Below are 17,419 nucleotides of genomic sequence, written 5' to 3' on the forward strand. Positions count from 1 at the left end.
CATTTCATTAACATGGAAACGCGTAGAGTCGACCCACTGAGCACTGATTTATTAAAAAGATATTTAGGAGTTGCTTGTTGGTAAATACTTATGTGTTAAATTTCCTGTTTTTAATTTGCAGTACAGTTTTGTTGTTTTAATGCAAGGAAGTTCTTCTGAGTAGTGTGTGTTTTATTGTTGGGGACAATGTTTGCAGTACTATAGTTTGGTTAATGTGTTAAAAAAAAGCTTTATAACTTTCTTGTAATTAGAATTGGTCAGATTTTCCTTCTGAATTCAGTGGGTTTTCCCAGATTATATCTATCAAAAAGGATATCTCTGTAATATCTTAGTTGTGTGAGGCCCCCTTAAAACATGATACACTTTGCAAGAACTTAATTTGCCACTATTAGATCTAGTTGCTTAATTATTTCTATGCAGATATCAAATCAGAATCTCATTTAAGACTTTATTTTTTTCTCCAGAATGGACAAAGATGGAACCTTAGATATAAGCTTTGATGAATGGCGAGATTATTTGCTGTTCCATCCCTCGGCCAATCTGCACGATATTATCCTCTACTGGAGACATGCGACGGTAAGTGTTATATAAATCTTTTTTATGTTTATGGACTTAATCATCAACTTAAACTTTGATTACTAGGAATGCGAATCTTGCTTATCAGATCGATAGTTTTGCTCCCTGTTGTCATGCTTTAAGTGAAATGTAACTAAATTTATTAGTAGTTGACATCATATTTCCTATTTTTCAGTCGTGTGTAGTCTTGTTTATGGTTCATTAATATACTATTAGTTAACCATTATTCTGCCGTGCAGTCATTATTTTATCTTTGATTACCGAAAGTAAGGTTTCAGAAAATTAATCGTTACTGTATAAAGATTTACTGTATAAAGAACTCAAAACACTTAAGTTACTGTACAAAGAACTTTGAAAACTATGCAAGTTGCTATACAGCACAAGGAACTCAGAACAGTAAGTCACTGTACAGAGGACTCGGAAAGCTAAGTAAGTTAATGCACAGAGAACTTGGAACAGTAAGTTAGTGAACAGAGAGCTCAGAACAGTTACTGAACAGAGTACTCAGAACACTAAGTTACTGAACAGGGAACTCAGCAGTAAGTTACTGTACAGAGAACTCAGAGCAGTAAGTTATTGAACTGGGAACTCAGAGCAGTAAGTTACTGAACAGAGAACTCAGAGCAGTAAGTTACTGAACAGAGAACTCAGAGCAGTAAGTTACTGAACAGAGAACTCAGAACAGAACAATAAGTTATTGTACAGAAAACTAAGTACCATAAGTTAACGTACAGAGAACTAAAGTGATTAAAACCATATTTACATCTTCAGAACTTGGATGTAGGAGAGGATCTCTCGGTACCTGATGACTTCTCCCTTGAGGAATGGCTCTCTGGGAAATGGTGGAGACATCTGGTGGCAGGTGGAGTTGCCGGTATGGTGTCTAGAACCTGCACTGCTCCCCTCGACAGACTTAAAGTTTTCCTTCAGGTGAGATGCAGAAGATTTTTGTTTTTTTTGTCTTCTGTGCTTCAGCCAACGGCAGGTGTCTAGTTTTTGGGGAAAAGTTAGTCATAAGTAATTGCATCTGAACCCTCATCTATTTATGAGAAATTAAAATCTGAAATAAAATGGAAATTTATTGGTTTTGAATATTACATTCATTCTGGCTAGCTGAGAAAGTTAGATATTTTTCATGTGTTTTCACAATTAATTATGTAGTTATAATTCATCATTATTATTATTATCAGTATAAGTATACAATATAAGGAAGTACTAATATGATTTCAGAGCTATTGTATCTAACTTGAGAGAATATTTGGAGGTAGTTTGCTTGTATAACGATCCCCCAAAACAGTCAATTTCCATTGTGCATTCTTTGTCAAGGATTTGCTGATTGTACCTTGGTTGGAATTTTTATTTGTCAAGAAGTGTGAATGCTACCCTTACATACCATGGTGTAGTTTTATAGTAATATCTTTAGAACTTTTCTATTGTCATGAAATTTCAAACAGCTACTGTAGACTGCAAGGGTTGATTTTATTTTTATGGGGAATGAATTATGTACATTAACTAGAAGTGGAATTTTAACCCTTGGTATATATCAGAGCAGAAAAGATTCTTTTAATGAATTAACGTGATCATTTCTTACGATTATTGTCAATTTATAAGTTTTATTATACTGAAAATTTTGCTTTGCTAGAACTTTTGAAATTCCACTTTCATGAAATATTGAGGTATATTCTTGTCTCAGATGTTACAAGGTGTAGCAAGTTCAACATTTGAAAGTCAAGTTTGATGCTCTCTGTACTCAATATTATTTAAGCCCCTGACAAATTACTTCATCAGTCATCCTGTATTATTGTTTCAATGTCTTTTCATTTCTTTCTCAAGGTTCACGGAGGGAACCAGTTTGAAGGACTATCACATTGCTTTAGATATATGTTGAAAGAAGGCGGTGTTAAGAGTTTGTGGCGAGGAAATGGCATCAACGTCCTGAAGATTGCTCCTGAATCTGCGTTGAAGTTTGCTGCCTATGAGCAAGCAAAGCGGATGGTGCTACAGTTTGGCGGAAGGAAAGAGAGGGAGCTGACTATCTACGAACGTTTTGTTGCTGGTTCCTTCGCAGGAGGCTTTTCTCAGACGGTTATATATCCCCTTGAGGTGAGTGCCTTGCAGATAGTAGAGTCCTTTTGGATTTTAAAGTGAAACCAGACCTTATTCTTAGTGTTTTTCCTAATAATTTCCAGAAAATTGTCATTTCATGTAGGAAATTTAGAGATAGTTTTATCATTATGCTATAAACTGCAGTGGCTATTTTCTTGAAGGTAATTCTCATAGCTGTCTTTGAAATTCACATTGTGTATTAGAAATAGGCCTGTAATGTATGTTCAATTGTTTTACTTATTCTATAGTAATAAAGAATTAACTACTGGTATCTGAGTTGGGAGAGGCTATTTTTAAAGTTTTTGTAATACCCAACTATTTCCTAAAAGTTTATATCAGTTTAACAATAGTAGAACTGAATTTTCTATTGTTTTAACATAGAGTATTTTTGCATTTTTTTTTGTAGGTGCTTAAAACAAGATTAGCCCTTAGAAAAACAGGACAATACAAGAGCATTTTGGATGCAGCTAAGAAGATCTATAAATATGAAGGAATTCGTAGTTTCTACAGAGGTTATGTCCCGAATCTCTTGGGCATAATTCCCTATGCAGGCATTGACTTGGCTATCTATGAAACCTTGAAGAAAACCTACATTGACCATCACGCTGGCAATGCCACCCCATCGATATTTGTCATCATCGCTTGTGGCGCTTTCTCCTCCTCTTGTGGCCAAATTGCTTCCTATCCCCTAGCTCTCGTCCGCACTAGACTTCAAGCACAAGGTAAGTCATAATCGCCCATCTTTACATAATCTTATTTTATTTATATAAAATAAATCCTTATGTCATGACAAAATCTGCACATTGGTTTCATAGGAAATGAATTTTTATATTTTCAAGGCTTTAGTACAGTAATAGCTTAACCAAACCAGTATTACATGTTTAAGCTCTGATCATCTTCGTAATGGAAGTCTTGAACTATGATTGTGATGATTCCTTTTTATTTTTTGCAGTCATAACCCCTGGAGTTGTCCAGACTCAGCCAGTGACCATGTCTGGCCTGTTCCGCCAAATCATATCAAACGAGGGTTTAGTGGGTCTCTACCGTGGCATTACTCCAAACTTCATGAAGGTGGCCCCAGCCGTTAGCATCTCCTATGTCGTATATGAAAAATGCCGGCAAGCATTAGGTGTATCCATGACTTAATGTGATTGTTACTCATTTATCATCATCATGCATACTGTTTGTTAGGAAATTTCATAAGCTGCATAGATCTCTGTACGTAGTAAGTTTCAGCTGAGTCGTGGCCTTTTTCGAGGTCAGTTTATCATAGGTAAATCTGAGGATTTCTTGCTCCCATTCCAACATGTTTCTGAATAAAGTGTTGTATCAGCCAGTCTAATTGAAATGACTGTGATAACGCTGCCTTCTTTGATAATGTGGAGTAGGCAAGTTTTCCAGCATATTACCTCTTTCTGAAAACAAGAGGTATACTATGTAAATGCTGATTTGTTACTATTTCTAATAGGTGAGTGACTGAATTTTGAATTTCATTTCCATTACTTACAAAGGAAAATTGTTGTGCATATCCATCAATATTGTGGGTTTGTGTGAAAGTTGCTAAGAAATCATATTTAGAAAGTAAATGGACTCAGATCTTGCTAAGTGAACCAAAACGGTTTTAGGGACTAAATAAGTTTTGATGAAGATAATATAACAATGGTGTTAATTGTTTTTGAATTGAACCTGGTGCTGGCACCGGTTTCTTTGTGGTCAACTGATGATATAAAATGTGGTCTATTGTCAAGGGCAAAATAACTAATGTGGCACTTAAGGTCTTTTGAAATGAATTGGAGGAGGGATGACATTAAGAATTAATATCAAAATTCTACAATTGGTTTGGGGAGACTGAAGAATCCAAATGAGGTTCAAATAAATTATTGGAACCAAATCAACTTGGTAGAGGTTGCTTTCTTGAATGATACTGAAAAGTGTGGGGGAGAAACCCTAGATAAGCAGATTCTTCAGCTGTACCTCGTTTTCTCTCTTTATTTCAACTTTTCACGACCTGTTCCCTTTAAATTTGAATTGTGTGTATGCCATATTTTAACCTTTTTGCATGTTCCTGTCATAGCACTGGCGGTTATGAAACAGGTCCCGTACGTGTTCCTATTACTTTGCATGTCTCTGCCATAACACTAGTGGTTATGCACAGTTTTCATATGCTATCAGGTGATATCTGGCCCCCTTTTATTTTTAGATCAAAATAAATTCAAGTTGGTGTGCTTTGGCTGTTACCTTTTGTCTGTTTAATGCCATCTCCCTCTTTTGTTGGCAAGTTCAAGCTTTTGCCATTAACTTTCACAATGCTGTCAGTTCCTTATTGCCATTATTCCTTATTGCCATTAGAAGGTGGATCAAAGTTAAAACTTCAAACTTAACTTTTTCCTCCGGTGATATTTCTAATAAACAGAAGTGGATGAATCTGTCTTCTAGAAAATAAAGCAATTTGTGCTGTACAATGTTTCATAATTCACTAGCTTTTTACTATATATTTTGGCTGTTTAAATTGTTCAACACACACACACACACAGCATTAAGTCGGAGTGTATCAAGCTCTGTTGGACACAAATGATGGATATGCACTAGATTTCAGAGTAAACAAATTTTATAGTAATGTGCTGAATGTTTGTACGAGATGAAATTCCTCCTAGTGAAAGCAAACAAGTTTACAACATTTTAATGTCTGATTATCAGTATTTTGCCAAAGTCAAGGGATTTTCACTTCTATCTTGTGAATGCTTAAAGATTAGTTCTGTTTCTAGGTAATGACTTATTCATTCTGTCCTAACCGTTATAGCTGACCTGATTGTTCACATTCATTTATTGCTGCTTTGTGGTCTACTTACTGAATTAAGTTCTGTCGTGAGATTTAGTTAAGTTATGAGTTTGCTCCTGAGGAGATATGACGTATATTGTCATTTTTACATTCTCATTCTGAGCCATTTTCTGCTGTACAGTATTTTACCTACGACTCCTGATATCTCAGTTTGGCAAACTCTGCTAAAGTTAGGATTAATTTTTTGTGCTAATTAATTGAAGCTCATTTTAATGTATGAATTCCAGTGTGTTTTCTGTTATGGGCCCTGAATATGGTTGTTTGTATGCTGTATGCAAGTATGAAATCTTATATGTATCTTGCTGTAATGTTTCAAGTACTTTACAGTATACACATCAGAGGCAAAATGGACAGCTAGTTGTCAAAGTTTTTGGGGAGGGGGTTTAGGGGTCAAGGAGATAGTCCAGAACCTTTTATACAGGGCTCGTTTCTCAAAGATTTTTTTTTTTACCAATCAGTGGTCCTCTTGTGTTGTGAATCAAATGCAACCTATTTTGCTTTTTGTATGTATGCTAGAGAATGGTTTATAGATTTTCAGTTTTTATTATTGCAACCGCCATTTGAAAGGAACGCCTAAGGGGTTATATAGGGCTTCAAAGATGATAAAGGGTTTATATATTGGGGCTTCACGTTATGGGATCTTATTGCCCCAATAATCCAAATTAGGTGCAGTCAGTAGTAGTAGAGGCAGCATTATTGTTTGATAGAATGTTACCTTTTCTGAAGCATGCCAAGGTTTCTTTCTACTTTTTATCAGTTTCTACCTAAGATTCAAAACTATTCTGGTGAAAATGCAGTTACCATGAGGTTGTAATTTCCATTCTGAATTCATGGTTGGGTATTTAGGTGATCTATATAGCTGTAGTACTTTTTATAGGTGTAGAGAAGGTTATTAGTTTTTAATTTTTTAGAAACAAGGGTCAGAGTGCAAAAAAAGAAAAACTCTGATTATATTCTCCCCAATGGTTATTATGCTCAGGCTTTTTGTTTCATGATATTGCCTGTTTGATGCTACCTAGCCATTCCATGGATATAAACTAAGCTACAGAAGTTCTATCTGTAGTTTAGCATAGGTTTTTGTTAAGTTCTTTACACAAGCTAGTAAAGGAGATCAAACATATCTAGGTTTTGGAACCGAGGAAATATGTAAAGTGTTGCTTCAAATGCGTGGAGATTTAAGTTGTAATAAGCATATTGTTACCTCCTTATTTCTTGACTTGATAAAATGATTTACTAGATGAGGCCACTGTTGCTTATTGAACATCTATATCCATCCTGTCAAGAACGTATAAATATACTCTTAGCTTACCTATCTCGTTGCATTAAGAACATTCTGTACAGCGCACTGGATAATCAATTAAAATGAATAAATATAGGATGCTTAACTTCTCAATGATAAATAGAATACCATGGTGAAAAATGTGATATTCATGATGTACTGTACATAAAGCAGCTTTGAATGTGTGTAAAAACTAACAAAGTTAACAGGTCCTATTTCTGGGTATATAATGTATAATGTATTTTACGTAGGTTCAATGCTCGCCATTCAGTGCTTAGTTTTTCCTCTTACTCTATTTCTAGTGTTGTACTTGTTATACTCAAGATGCAATGGGCTGTTATATTTTAGCCCATTTCCTGTTTTTTATTTTATACACAAGATTATTCCAAATGTAATAAGCATAATTGTTGAATAGTTATGAAAATAAGTGCATTTTTGAACCTTTAAGAATATTTTTGATATATGAATGTCCCGTACTTAAATTCAAAACCTTTTCTGTAAAGTTCTCATTTTCTTAGTGAAAGCTCTTTCTAATTTTAGTGGTATAATTTAGCAGTGCTATCTTAAGTTTTCTTTCGTCAATGACAAAACTGAACGATCGTTCAATTTAGTTTGGTAGGCAACAATGAAACGACTGTCAGGAGCTCCCATGTGTTATCCTCTGCCCAAGAAAATTCTACTCTAGTTTCATTGAAGTAGCAAGTCTCGTGGAAAGACCTTTTGATAATTTTAAAGTTCTTTGGTTGAGATGAAGAATGTTTTGTTTAATAAAAAAATCCTTTTCTTTTTAATGTCATTTATGTATGAAGCAAGGTCCAGAACATGATGACAGCTATTTTTGATGTCCATTTTTCTCATTAAGATTGTGAAGTAAAGATTCCTACATAAGTGTTTATTTCTGACTAGTAAGCCATCTTATTAATTTTCTTCAGTCTAAATCAAAACAAAAGTGACTCATTTCCAGTTTAGGTTTACTAGTTAGGAAGAACATTTTAGGGTCTCTGCAAGTATCTGTGATGACTGAATATGTTTCTAGTTTGTGGTAAATAAGTTGATTAAGATAGATTTTTTACTTTTATTTTTGTAAACTCTATGTATCGAATGGTTGAAATCAGTGTTTCCTTGGAAATGCTAAAATTTGTGTCCACCAAATAACTCCGTTTACTACAGTATAGCCTTTGCTTGTTGTCTTTTGCATAAAAACATAGACTGGCAAAATAAACATTTTTCTCTCCTAGTTGGGAGAGAAATATACATTAATTAAAAGCCATTTGACAAGTGTACAAAATTAATTTATTATTCACATATTTTAGCATTTTCAAGGTATAAGTGGAAAGAGAAGTATGCAGTTGAAGAAGACTGTTTTAATTTGACTTCAATCATCTTTAATGAAACTCTTCCATTAATCTGATTATTATTTTTACTGTCAGGGACAGTTTTTCCCTTTGTACATTTCTTTATGAGCATACTTTTTCTTTCAAGTGATGAGTTGGTGCAATGGGAGGAGGATAGCACCCTGACAGTTTGATTAATGTACAGCTGTTGCTGGGGAAGCCTCAGTTAAGTTATTGAATGTTACATATTTATGTGTTTGTATATATCATTATTTTTATGACTGCTACAGACTGATGTTACGATTCTATTACGATGAAATAAAAGTTTCCCCTTGAGATGCCTTTCTTTCACAGGGATTGAGTGGTATGGACGAAAGTGCCAGTTCCATGTGTGTTAGCTTTTAACTTTATTCCCTAAAGCTTTGAGGAAAAGTGATTCACTTAGGGGGTTACTAGTATAAAGAAACTCCTCTACTTTGATCTTCTCCAGAATGCAAGTAGCCAACTGTGACACACCTTTCTTAGAATTTTTTGATAAAGTTCTGTAAACCGTCATATGTATGGTTACGCATAAACTTTGCTGTGGTGGAAATATGGGATCCCCCTGATGGCCCCACTTCTAAACAGTATCTGACAGACACCTGATTGAACAAAGTTTGTCTGACATTAAATGCTGCTTTTCCTAAAATGGTCTGAAATAGAAGGAAAACCATTGAGGTTATAGCATCTTTGCATTGGATTAGATACAGTATCCCTGTTGCAGTAGTAAGAATTAACTTACTTTTGTTGAAAGTCAAGGGCTTTGTCTTAATGGGCTGGTTAAATTATCTAATGGTAATAATTTGTTCATGGTGCCTATTACTTTTCTAATATTTGTTGTGAAACAGAAGTAATGCATCCCAATGTCACTGCAATTCCTTTGTTGTTGGAATGTGGTTGACATGAAGCAAAACTCAAAAGTTTAGTCTTAATTTTTTACTGATAGGTAATGTGTTGCAGAAATATAGATGGTCCAGCAGCTTATAAATTTTGACAATTATTGTAAAAATCAAGCAAGTCACTAATTAAAAAAAAAAAAAAACATTAATATTCATCATTAGTAAATCAAGGTGTTTTTTGTAATAATGTAACTCATCATAAAAAAACACTAGACCAATGTTATCATATGCTCCAAATATTGTTGATGTTGGGCATCCAAAAAGTAGACCAAACTTTCATCAAAGAAGAAAACCCAAGGGTTGTAACTGAACTGAAGATAAGATTCTACACAGATAAAACTACTGTCTAGTATTTGAATATTGGGGTCGAGTATGATTTAGAAATAAGTACAAAATATTTTATAGAGAATACTGTACGTAATACTAGTCTTTATTGTTCCTGCAAAGCCATTATTATGTGTAACTAAATATCGAAACCGTCAATAGAATTTAAACAATCAGAATCGCTGCTGATAATTTATTCTTCACGCATCACAAGGATAATGATTTTGAATGCTAAAAAACATTGAACCCTGTTAGATCAGAGGTTAAATAAAGCTCTGAACACAGACAAACTGTAAGAGAAAAATACAGTTTCTTATTGAATTTCAACATTTCCTAACTTCTCTTGGTAGATTTCAAATTTTGCAAGTAGACTTTTTATTGAATCTATTACAGTACTGTTTATGGAATTTGGGTCGCATGACCAAGGATGCAGATGAATTGTTAGAAGGTAAAAGAGAATACACACAAACATGAAGAAAGGAGACTATTCATTTGTGAAGCAAAAGCCAAAAGAGAGTGAATTTTTCAGCAATGGGGGAAAAAAAAAAGAGGTAGAGCCTTTCTATCATACGTAATTCATGTTTGGTTAAGTTTTTTCTCAAAAGTTCATGAAAATCATGAAACAATTAAATTGAGTAGGTAGGCAAATATTTCTAGGATAGCACAATCACAATTGATTCCTCTATATGAGGTTTTATGTCCAGAACTTTTAACTCCTTTTTTTATGTGCCCTGGTCAGGGGCAGAATAATCATGAAAAGTGTTTGAACTTCAATTCTAAGAGTAGACTTCTCACACCACGAAAGATTACAATTAATGTCAGCTAGGAAATTCAATTATCTTCCGTCTCACCCCCTCAAAGGTCTTTAAGATCTTTGGATCCCTCTACAATGGGTTAATTGCAATGTAGGGTAGTCTTGTTCAAAAAGCTAACGGAAGAAAGGTTGAAAGAGATTACATTAATGCTCCTAAGAAAGTCTTGATTGTTCATTTTAACTTATGGAAATAACAAACGTTTTACTGTAAGAACACCAAAGAGTAGAAGATAAGTAGACCCAATCGTGTATTATCCAATACAACTTGTGTCGATACCACATAGCTTCATTGTAGTAAATTAGTAATTGCATGCCAGGACTGGTTTCTTAATGAGTCCAGCTACGGCTGCTATGTCTTACTAAGTTTGAAATTGTTTTAAGCACTGCGAGTGGTATTAAAAGGAAAAAGTTGTAATGCTTAAATCTATGAGATCCTTTCCAAAAGAAAAACTAAAATCATTTGATTATTCATCCAAACAAGAATTGACCTAACTTGCAGAAATTAATTCAAATATAATTCAACTGTGGATCTTTACAGGGTCCCTTAGTGCAAGAGCCTGTGTTTTGCTATAGGAAAGGTGTTTTTAAACGAACTATCTATGATTCTGTTATTGACGACAAAGTGGCCACAATGAGGTTCCAATTTTGAAGACCGCCTTTATGAAAGAATATTCAATATATAATAGGGAAATGGTAATTATATCCTGGCCAGCTGGTTGGAAATTTTCAGAGGTATGATTGACCTATTATTATTTACAGAGTAGGCTACATCGAGGCCTTTGAGTACCCATCTTATCATAAATGAAGGTAATGTAAGGGTGACCAGAGAGGCTGGCTGCGCTGGCATAGGAATGGACGAAGGCAAGTCTTAATTCATCATCATAATCATTTGATATTATCATTATTATTATTATTATTATTGTTACTATTATTATTATTATTGTTATTGATATTGCAAGCTAAACTACATCCCTAGTTGGAAAAGCAGGATGCTATAAGCCCAAGGGCTCCAACAGGGAAAAATAGCACAGTGAGGAAAGCAAAACGTATTAAACAACGAAAAGTAATGAACAATTAAAATAGGTCTTTCATACATAAACTATAAAAACTTAAGAAACAACAAGAGAAAGAGAACTTAGATAGAATAGTGTGGCTTTCTATCATACGTAATTAATGTTTGGTTAATTTGTTTTTTTCGCAAAAGTTGAGGAAAATCACGAAACCATCAAATGAAGCAGGTAGATATATTTACATGATAGCACTCTCACAACTGATTCCTTTGTGCCCTCAAGCAAGAGAACTCTTCCCCAAGACAATGGAAGACCATGATACAGAGGCTATGGCGCTACCCAAGACTAGAGAACAATGGTTTGATTTTGCAGTGTCCTTCTTGAAGAGCTGCTTACCCTAACTAAAGTCTCTTCTACCCTTACCAAGAGGAAAGTAGCCACTGAATAATTACAGTGCAATAGTTAACCCTTGAGCGAAGAAGAATTGTTTGGTAATCTCAGTGTTATCAGGTGTATGAGGACAGAGAAGGATGTGGAAACCATAGACCAGACTATTTGGTGCATGTGTAGGAAAAGGGAAAATGAGCCATACTACCATTTCAGAGCTATGGGGTCCTTTGACTGGCCAGACAGTACTACTGTACATTGGATCCTTCTCTTTGGTTACGGTTCACTTTCCCTTTGCCTACACATACACTGAATAGTCTGGCCTATTCTTTACAGATTCTCCTCTGTCCTCATACACCTGACAACATTGAGATTACCAAACAATTCTTCTTCACCCAAGGGGTTAACTACTGCACTGCAATTGTTCAGTGGCTACTTTCCTCTTGGTAAGGTAGAAGAGAGATTTTAGCTATGGTAAGCAGCTCTTCTAGGAGAAGGACACTCCAAAATCAAACCATTGTTCTCTATTCCTGGGTAGGGCTATAGGCTCTGTACCATGGTCTTCCACTGTCTTTGGCTAGAGTTTTCTTGCTTGAGGGTACACTCGGACACACTATTCTATCTAATTTCTCTTCCTCTTGTTTTGTTCAAGTATTTTGTAGTTTATATAGGAAATATTTATTTTAATGTTGTTACTGTTTTTAAAATATTTAATTTTTCCTTGTTTAATTTCCTTACTGGGCTATTTTCCCTGTTGGGGCCCCTGGGCTTAGAGCCTCTTGCTTTTCCAGCACGGTTGTAGCTTAGCAATCAATAATAATAATAATAATGAGAGAGAGGGATCTAATGTAGTACTGTCTGGCCAGTCATAGGACCCAAATAACTCTTTAGCGGTAGTATCTCAGCGCGTGGCTGGTGCCTTGGTCAACCTACTATCTTAGAATAAAGACCTCTTTCAACTTGTACCCTATTTATTGGAGAGGCTCAAACGTCCTCCTTTCACGATGACCGAACTCTTATCGTGATCTCTTTCGTAGAAACTTGTGTTGCCTTTAAATGAACAATTGTTTCATCAATAAAAATAATGATAAATACTAAATAAGCTGGAAAAGATTCATAGGGCTAAGACCGAGGTGGCGAACTTTCTGCCAAGATAAGACCATTAGAAAACCTATGAAAAAAGACTCGAAACACAGAAAAAAAATGAATATTAGATAAAATAGAAGAGGGCTTTCTATAAATTGGTAAAAGGAAAAGGTTGGTGTGGTTGTTAACTTGTTGCTCATCGTTGGCAGCATTTTAGTTTTCGGCTTCCCATGTGAATATTCTACTTATGGGTTGAAGCGTAGAGAGAGGATGGGTCTGCCCCTAGCATTTATATCTAGAAATAAATTGATGATAATCGGAATTTGACCTCGGAACATTTCTTACTTGTTTACTTGTTTTGGGTTTAAATCCAACCCTCCACTGAAGTCGACTGAACTACTCGGGAGGGTCCATATTAATCATCTAACGAAACATTTTCATTATAACTTATACAATTCTTTGATTGTAGCATCTTCCAAATCATATGATCTTGTGAAAAGTAATGTCTTTAGTTTCTTCTTAAATTCAATTGCTCCCTTTAGGACCTTCATTTCAGTTGGCAGTTTATTACAATGTTTAGGCGTACAGTAGCTAAAAGACCTTTCACCAAATTTACTATTTGTTCTTGGTTCAGATAGCCTATGTTTGTCACTCATGTGTCTATGTTAACATTTGTTTTTAGTTCGTTTGTTCAGGCATTCTGTTAGATATTTTGGTTCAGTATCTTAAAAGGGACGGGACGAGGGGGCTGGGAACCCCCTTTCCTGTATAAAAAATCCTGTGAGACAGCAACAAAGAGATGGAGCTGGGGGGAGAGTGACTGCTCCCCGCACTCTAGTTTTGGGGTGTTTGAATGTGCGTGGATGTAGTACGATAGAGAGTAAAAGATGTGAGATTGGAAGTATGTTTAGAAGTAGAAGGATGGATGTATTGGCCTTGTGTGAGACAAAGATGAAAGGAAAGGGTGAAGTGATGTTTGGTGAAATGTCTGGTAGAGTGTCTGGGATTGAAAGGGGAAGAGCGAGAGAGGGTGTGACTTTATTGCTGAGTGAATGGATGACAGGTAAAGTAGTGGAATGGGAGGAGATATCATCTAGGTTAATGTGGGTAAGGGTTAGGTTGGGTAGGGAATGTTGGGCGTTTGTCAGTGCGTATGGGCCAGGTAGTGAGAAAAGTGAAGAAGAGCGGAATGAGTTCTGGAATTAATTAACTAGTTGTGTAGAAGGACTGGGTAGAAGAAATTATGTAGTTGTCATGGGTGACTTAAATGCTAGAGTGGGCGCTGGAGAGGTAGAAGGTGTCATTGGGAAGTATGGCGTACCAGGTGAAAATGAGAGTGGTGAGAGACTGGTAGATATGTGTGTTGAACAAGAGATGGTAATAAGTGCTAGCTTTTTTAAAAAGAAAGATAAAAATAAGTATACATGGGTAAGAGTGGCAAATGGAAGAGTAGTAGAAAGGGTATTAATGGATTATGTGTTGATAACTAAAAGAATGTTTGGAAGATTGAAAGACGTGCACGTGTTTAGAGGTATGGCTAACGGTATGTCTGATCATTTTTTGGTGGAAGGAAAATTAGTTGTAGCAAAAGAGTGGGGGAATAGAGTGGGTGGATGTAAAAGGGAGCTAGTGAGGGTTGAAGAGCTAATAAAACCGGGGGTAAAAAGTAAATATCAGGAAAGGTTGAAAATAGCATATGACGAGGTGAGAGTAAGAGAAACTGGTAATTTAGAGGAGGAGTGGAAGTTAGAAAAAGAAAATTTTGTTGGGATTGCAAGTGATGTATGTGGCAAGAAGGTTGTTGGAGGCAGCATGAGGAAGGGCAGTGAATGGTGGAATAAAGGAGTGAAGGTAAAAGTGGAAGAGAAAAAGAGGGCTTTTGAAGAATGGCTGCAGAGTAATAGTATAGAGAAGTATGAAAAATATAGAGAGAAAAAGGTGGAAGTAAAGCGCAAGGTACGTGAGGCAAAGAGGGCAGCTGACCTGAGGTGGGGTCAGGGACTGGGTCAGTCATATGAAGAGAATAAGAAGAAGTTTTGGAAAGAAGTGAAGAGAGTAAGGAAGGCCGGCGCAAGAATTGAAGAGACAGTGAAAGATGGAAATGGAAGATTGTTAAAAGGAGAGGAGGCAAGGAAAAGGTGGGCAGAATATTTTGAAAGTTTGCTGAATGTTGAGGATAATAGGGAGGCAGATATAATTGCTGTTCCAGGTGTTGAGGTGCCAGTGATGGGAGATGAGAATGAGAGAGAGATTACAATAGAGGAAGTGAGGAGAGCACTAGATGAAACGAGAGTAGGAAAAGCATCTGGTATGGATGGTGTGAAAGCTGAGATGTTGAAGGAAGGGGGTGTGACTGTACTTGAATGGTTGGTGAGATTGTTTAATATGTGTTTTGTGTTGTCAATGGTACCAGTAGATTGGGTCTCTGCATGTATTGTACCACTATATAAGGGTAAGGGAGATGTGCATGAGTGTTGTAATTCAAGAGGTATTAGTTTGTTGAGTGTAGTTGGAAAAGTGTATGGTAGAGTACTGATTAATAGGATTAAGGATAAAACAGAAAATGCAATCTTGGAAGTACAGGGTGGTTTTAGAAGAGGTAGGGGTTGTATGAATCAGATTTTTACAGTTAGGCAGATATGCGAGAAATATTTAGCAAAAGGTAAGGAGGTGTATGTTGCGTTTATGGATCTGGAGAAAGCATATGATAGAGTTGATAGTGAAGCAATGTGGAATGTGATGAGGTTATATGGAGTTGGTGGAAGGTTGTTACAACCAGTGAAAAGTTTCTACAAAGGTAGTAAAGCATGTGTTAGAATAGGAAATGAAGTGAGCGATTGGTTTCTGGTGAGAGTGGGGCTGAGACAGGGATGTGTGATGTCACCGTGGTTGTTTAACTTGTATGTTGATGGAGTGGTGAGAGAGGTGAATGCTCGAGTGCTTGGACGAGGATTAAAACTGGTAGGCGAGAATGATCATGAATGGGAGGTAAATCAGTTGTTGTTTGCGGATGATACTGTACTGGTAGCAGACACAGAAGAGAAACTTGACCGACTAGTGACAGAATTTGGAAGGGTGTGTGAGAGAAGGAAGTTGAGAGTTAATGTGGGTAAGAGTAAGGTTATGAGATGTACGAGAAGGGAAGGTGGTGCAAGGTTGAATGTCATGTTGAATGGAGAGTTACTTGAGGAGGTGGATCAGTTTAAGTACTTGGGGTCTGTTGTTGCAGCAAATGGTGGAGTGGAAGCAGATGTACGTCAGAGAGTGAATGAAGGTTGCAAAGTGTTGGGGGCAGTTAAGGGAGTAGTAAAAAATAGAGGGTTGGGCATGAATGTAAAGAGAGTTCTATATGAGAAAGTGATTGTACCAACTGTGATGTATGGATCGGAGTTGTGGGGAATGAAAGTGATGGAGAGACAGAAATTGAATGTGTTTGAGATGAAGTGTCTGAGGAGTATGGCTGGTGTATCTCGAGTAGATAGGGTTAGGAACGAAGTGGTGAGGGTGAGAACGGGTGTAAGAAATGAGTTAGCGGCTAGAATGGATATGAATGTGTTGAGGTGGTTTGGCCATGTTGAGAGAATGGAAAGTGGCTGTCTGCTAAAGAAGGTGATGAATGCAAGAGTTGATGGGAGAAGTACAAGAGGAAGGCCAAGGTTTGGGTGGATGGATGGTGTGAAGAAAGCTCTGGGTGATAGGAGGATAGATGTGAGAGAGGCAAGAGAGCGTGTTAGAAATAGGAATGAATGGCGAGCGATTGTGACGCAGTTCCGGTAGGCCCTGCTGCTTCCTCCGGTGCCTTAGATGACCGCGGAGGTAGCAGCAGTAGGGGACTCAGCAGCATGAAGCTTCATCTGTAGTGGAAATGTGGGAGGTTGGGCTGTGGCACCCTAGCAGTACCAGCTGAACTCGGCTGAGTCCCTGGTTAAGCTGGAGGAACGTAGAGAGTAGAGGTCCCCTTTTTTGTGTTGTTTCTTGTTGATGTCGGCTACCCCCCAAAATTGGGGGAAGTGCCTTGGTATATGGATGGATGGATGGATCTTAAACGTTAGTAAGAGTAGCTTGTATTCAATTCTCGCTTTTACTGGCAGCCAGTGTAATTTAATTAGTGCAGGGGTAACTTTGGTTGGAAATTTCAGATATTCACGTGTGACTGAGATCATGTGTGTATATCTAAAAATATTAAATGATAATTATATGTTATTGTTGTCTTTGCTGATACTAATGTCTGAATATTTTTCACACACACGCACACACACACACACACACACACACACATATATATATATATATATATATATATATATATATATATATATATATATATATATATATATATATATATATATATATATATATATATATATATATATATATATATATATATATATATATATATATATGTGTGTGTGTGTGTGTGTGTGTGTTTATATATATATATATATATATATATATATATATATATATATATATATATATATATGTATATATATATATATATATATATATATATATATATATATATATATATATATATATATATATATATATATATGTGTGTGTGTGTGTGTGTGTGTGTGTGTGTGTGTGTGTGTGTGTGTTTATATATATATATATATATATATATATATATATATATATATATATATATATATATATATATATATATATATATATATATATATATATATATAGACATTAATTCATGCTTCATTTCTGAAACGTA

General features: G+C 35.9%; 1 protein-coding gene across 3 annotated transcripts in view; it reads left to right on the forward strand.

The window, feature by feature from the left end:
* The window catches only part of SCaMC (Short Calcium-binding Mitochondrial Carrier), a 346,502-nt gene extending 338,032 nt beyond the window's left edge, over positions 1 to 8,470 (forward strand). For all 3 annotated transcript variants that reach the window (XM_068351977.1, XM_068351978.1, XM_068351976.1), the window contains 5 exons: positions 465 to 576; positions 1,348 to 1,506; positions 2,410 to 2,679; positions 3,089 to 3,404; positions 3,635 to 8,470. In XM_068351977.1, the coding sequence (XP_068208078.1) occupies positions 465 to 576; positions 1,348 to 1,506; positions 2,410 to 2,679; positions 3,089 to 3,404; positions 3,635 to 3,828 (1,051 nt within the window). In that variant the 3' untranslated portion in view covers positions 3,829 to 8,470. The remainder of the gene's footprint in view (positions 1 to 464; positions 577 to 1,347; positions 1,507 to 2,409; positions 2,680 to 3,088; positions 3,405 to 3,634) is intronic.
* Positions 8,471 to 17,419: the final 8,949 nt, after the last annotated feature.

This window comes from Palaemon carinicauda, chromosome 28 (assembly GCF_036898095.1).
Source record: "Palaemon carinicauda isolate YSFRI2023 chromosome 28, ASM3689809v2, whole genome shotgun sequence".
In the NCBI taxonomy this organism is placed as follows: Eukaryota; Metazoa; Arthropoda; class Malacostraca; order Decapoda; family Palaemonidae; genus Palaemon; species Palaemon carinicauda.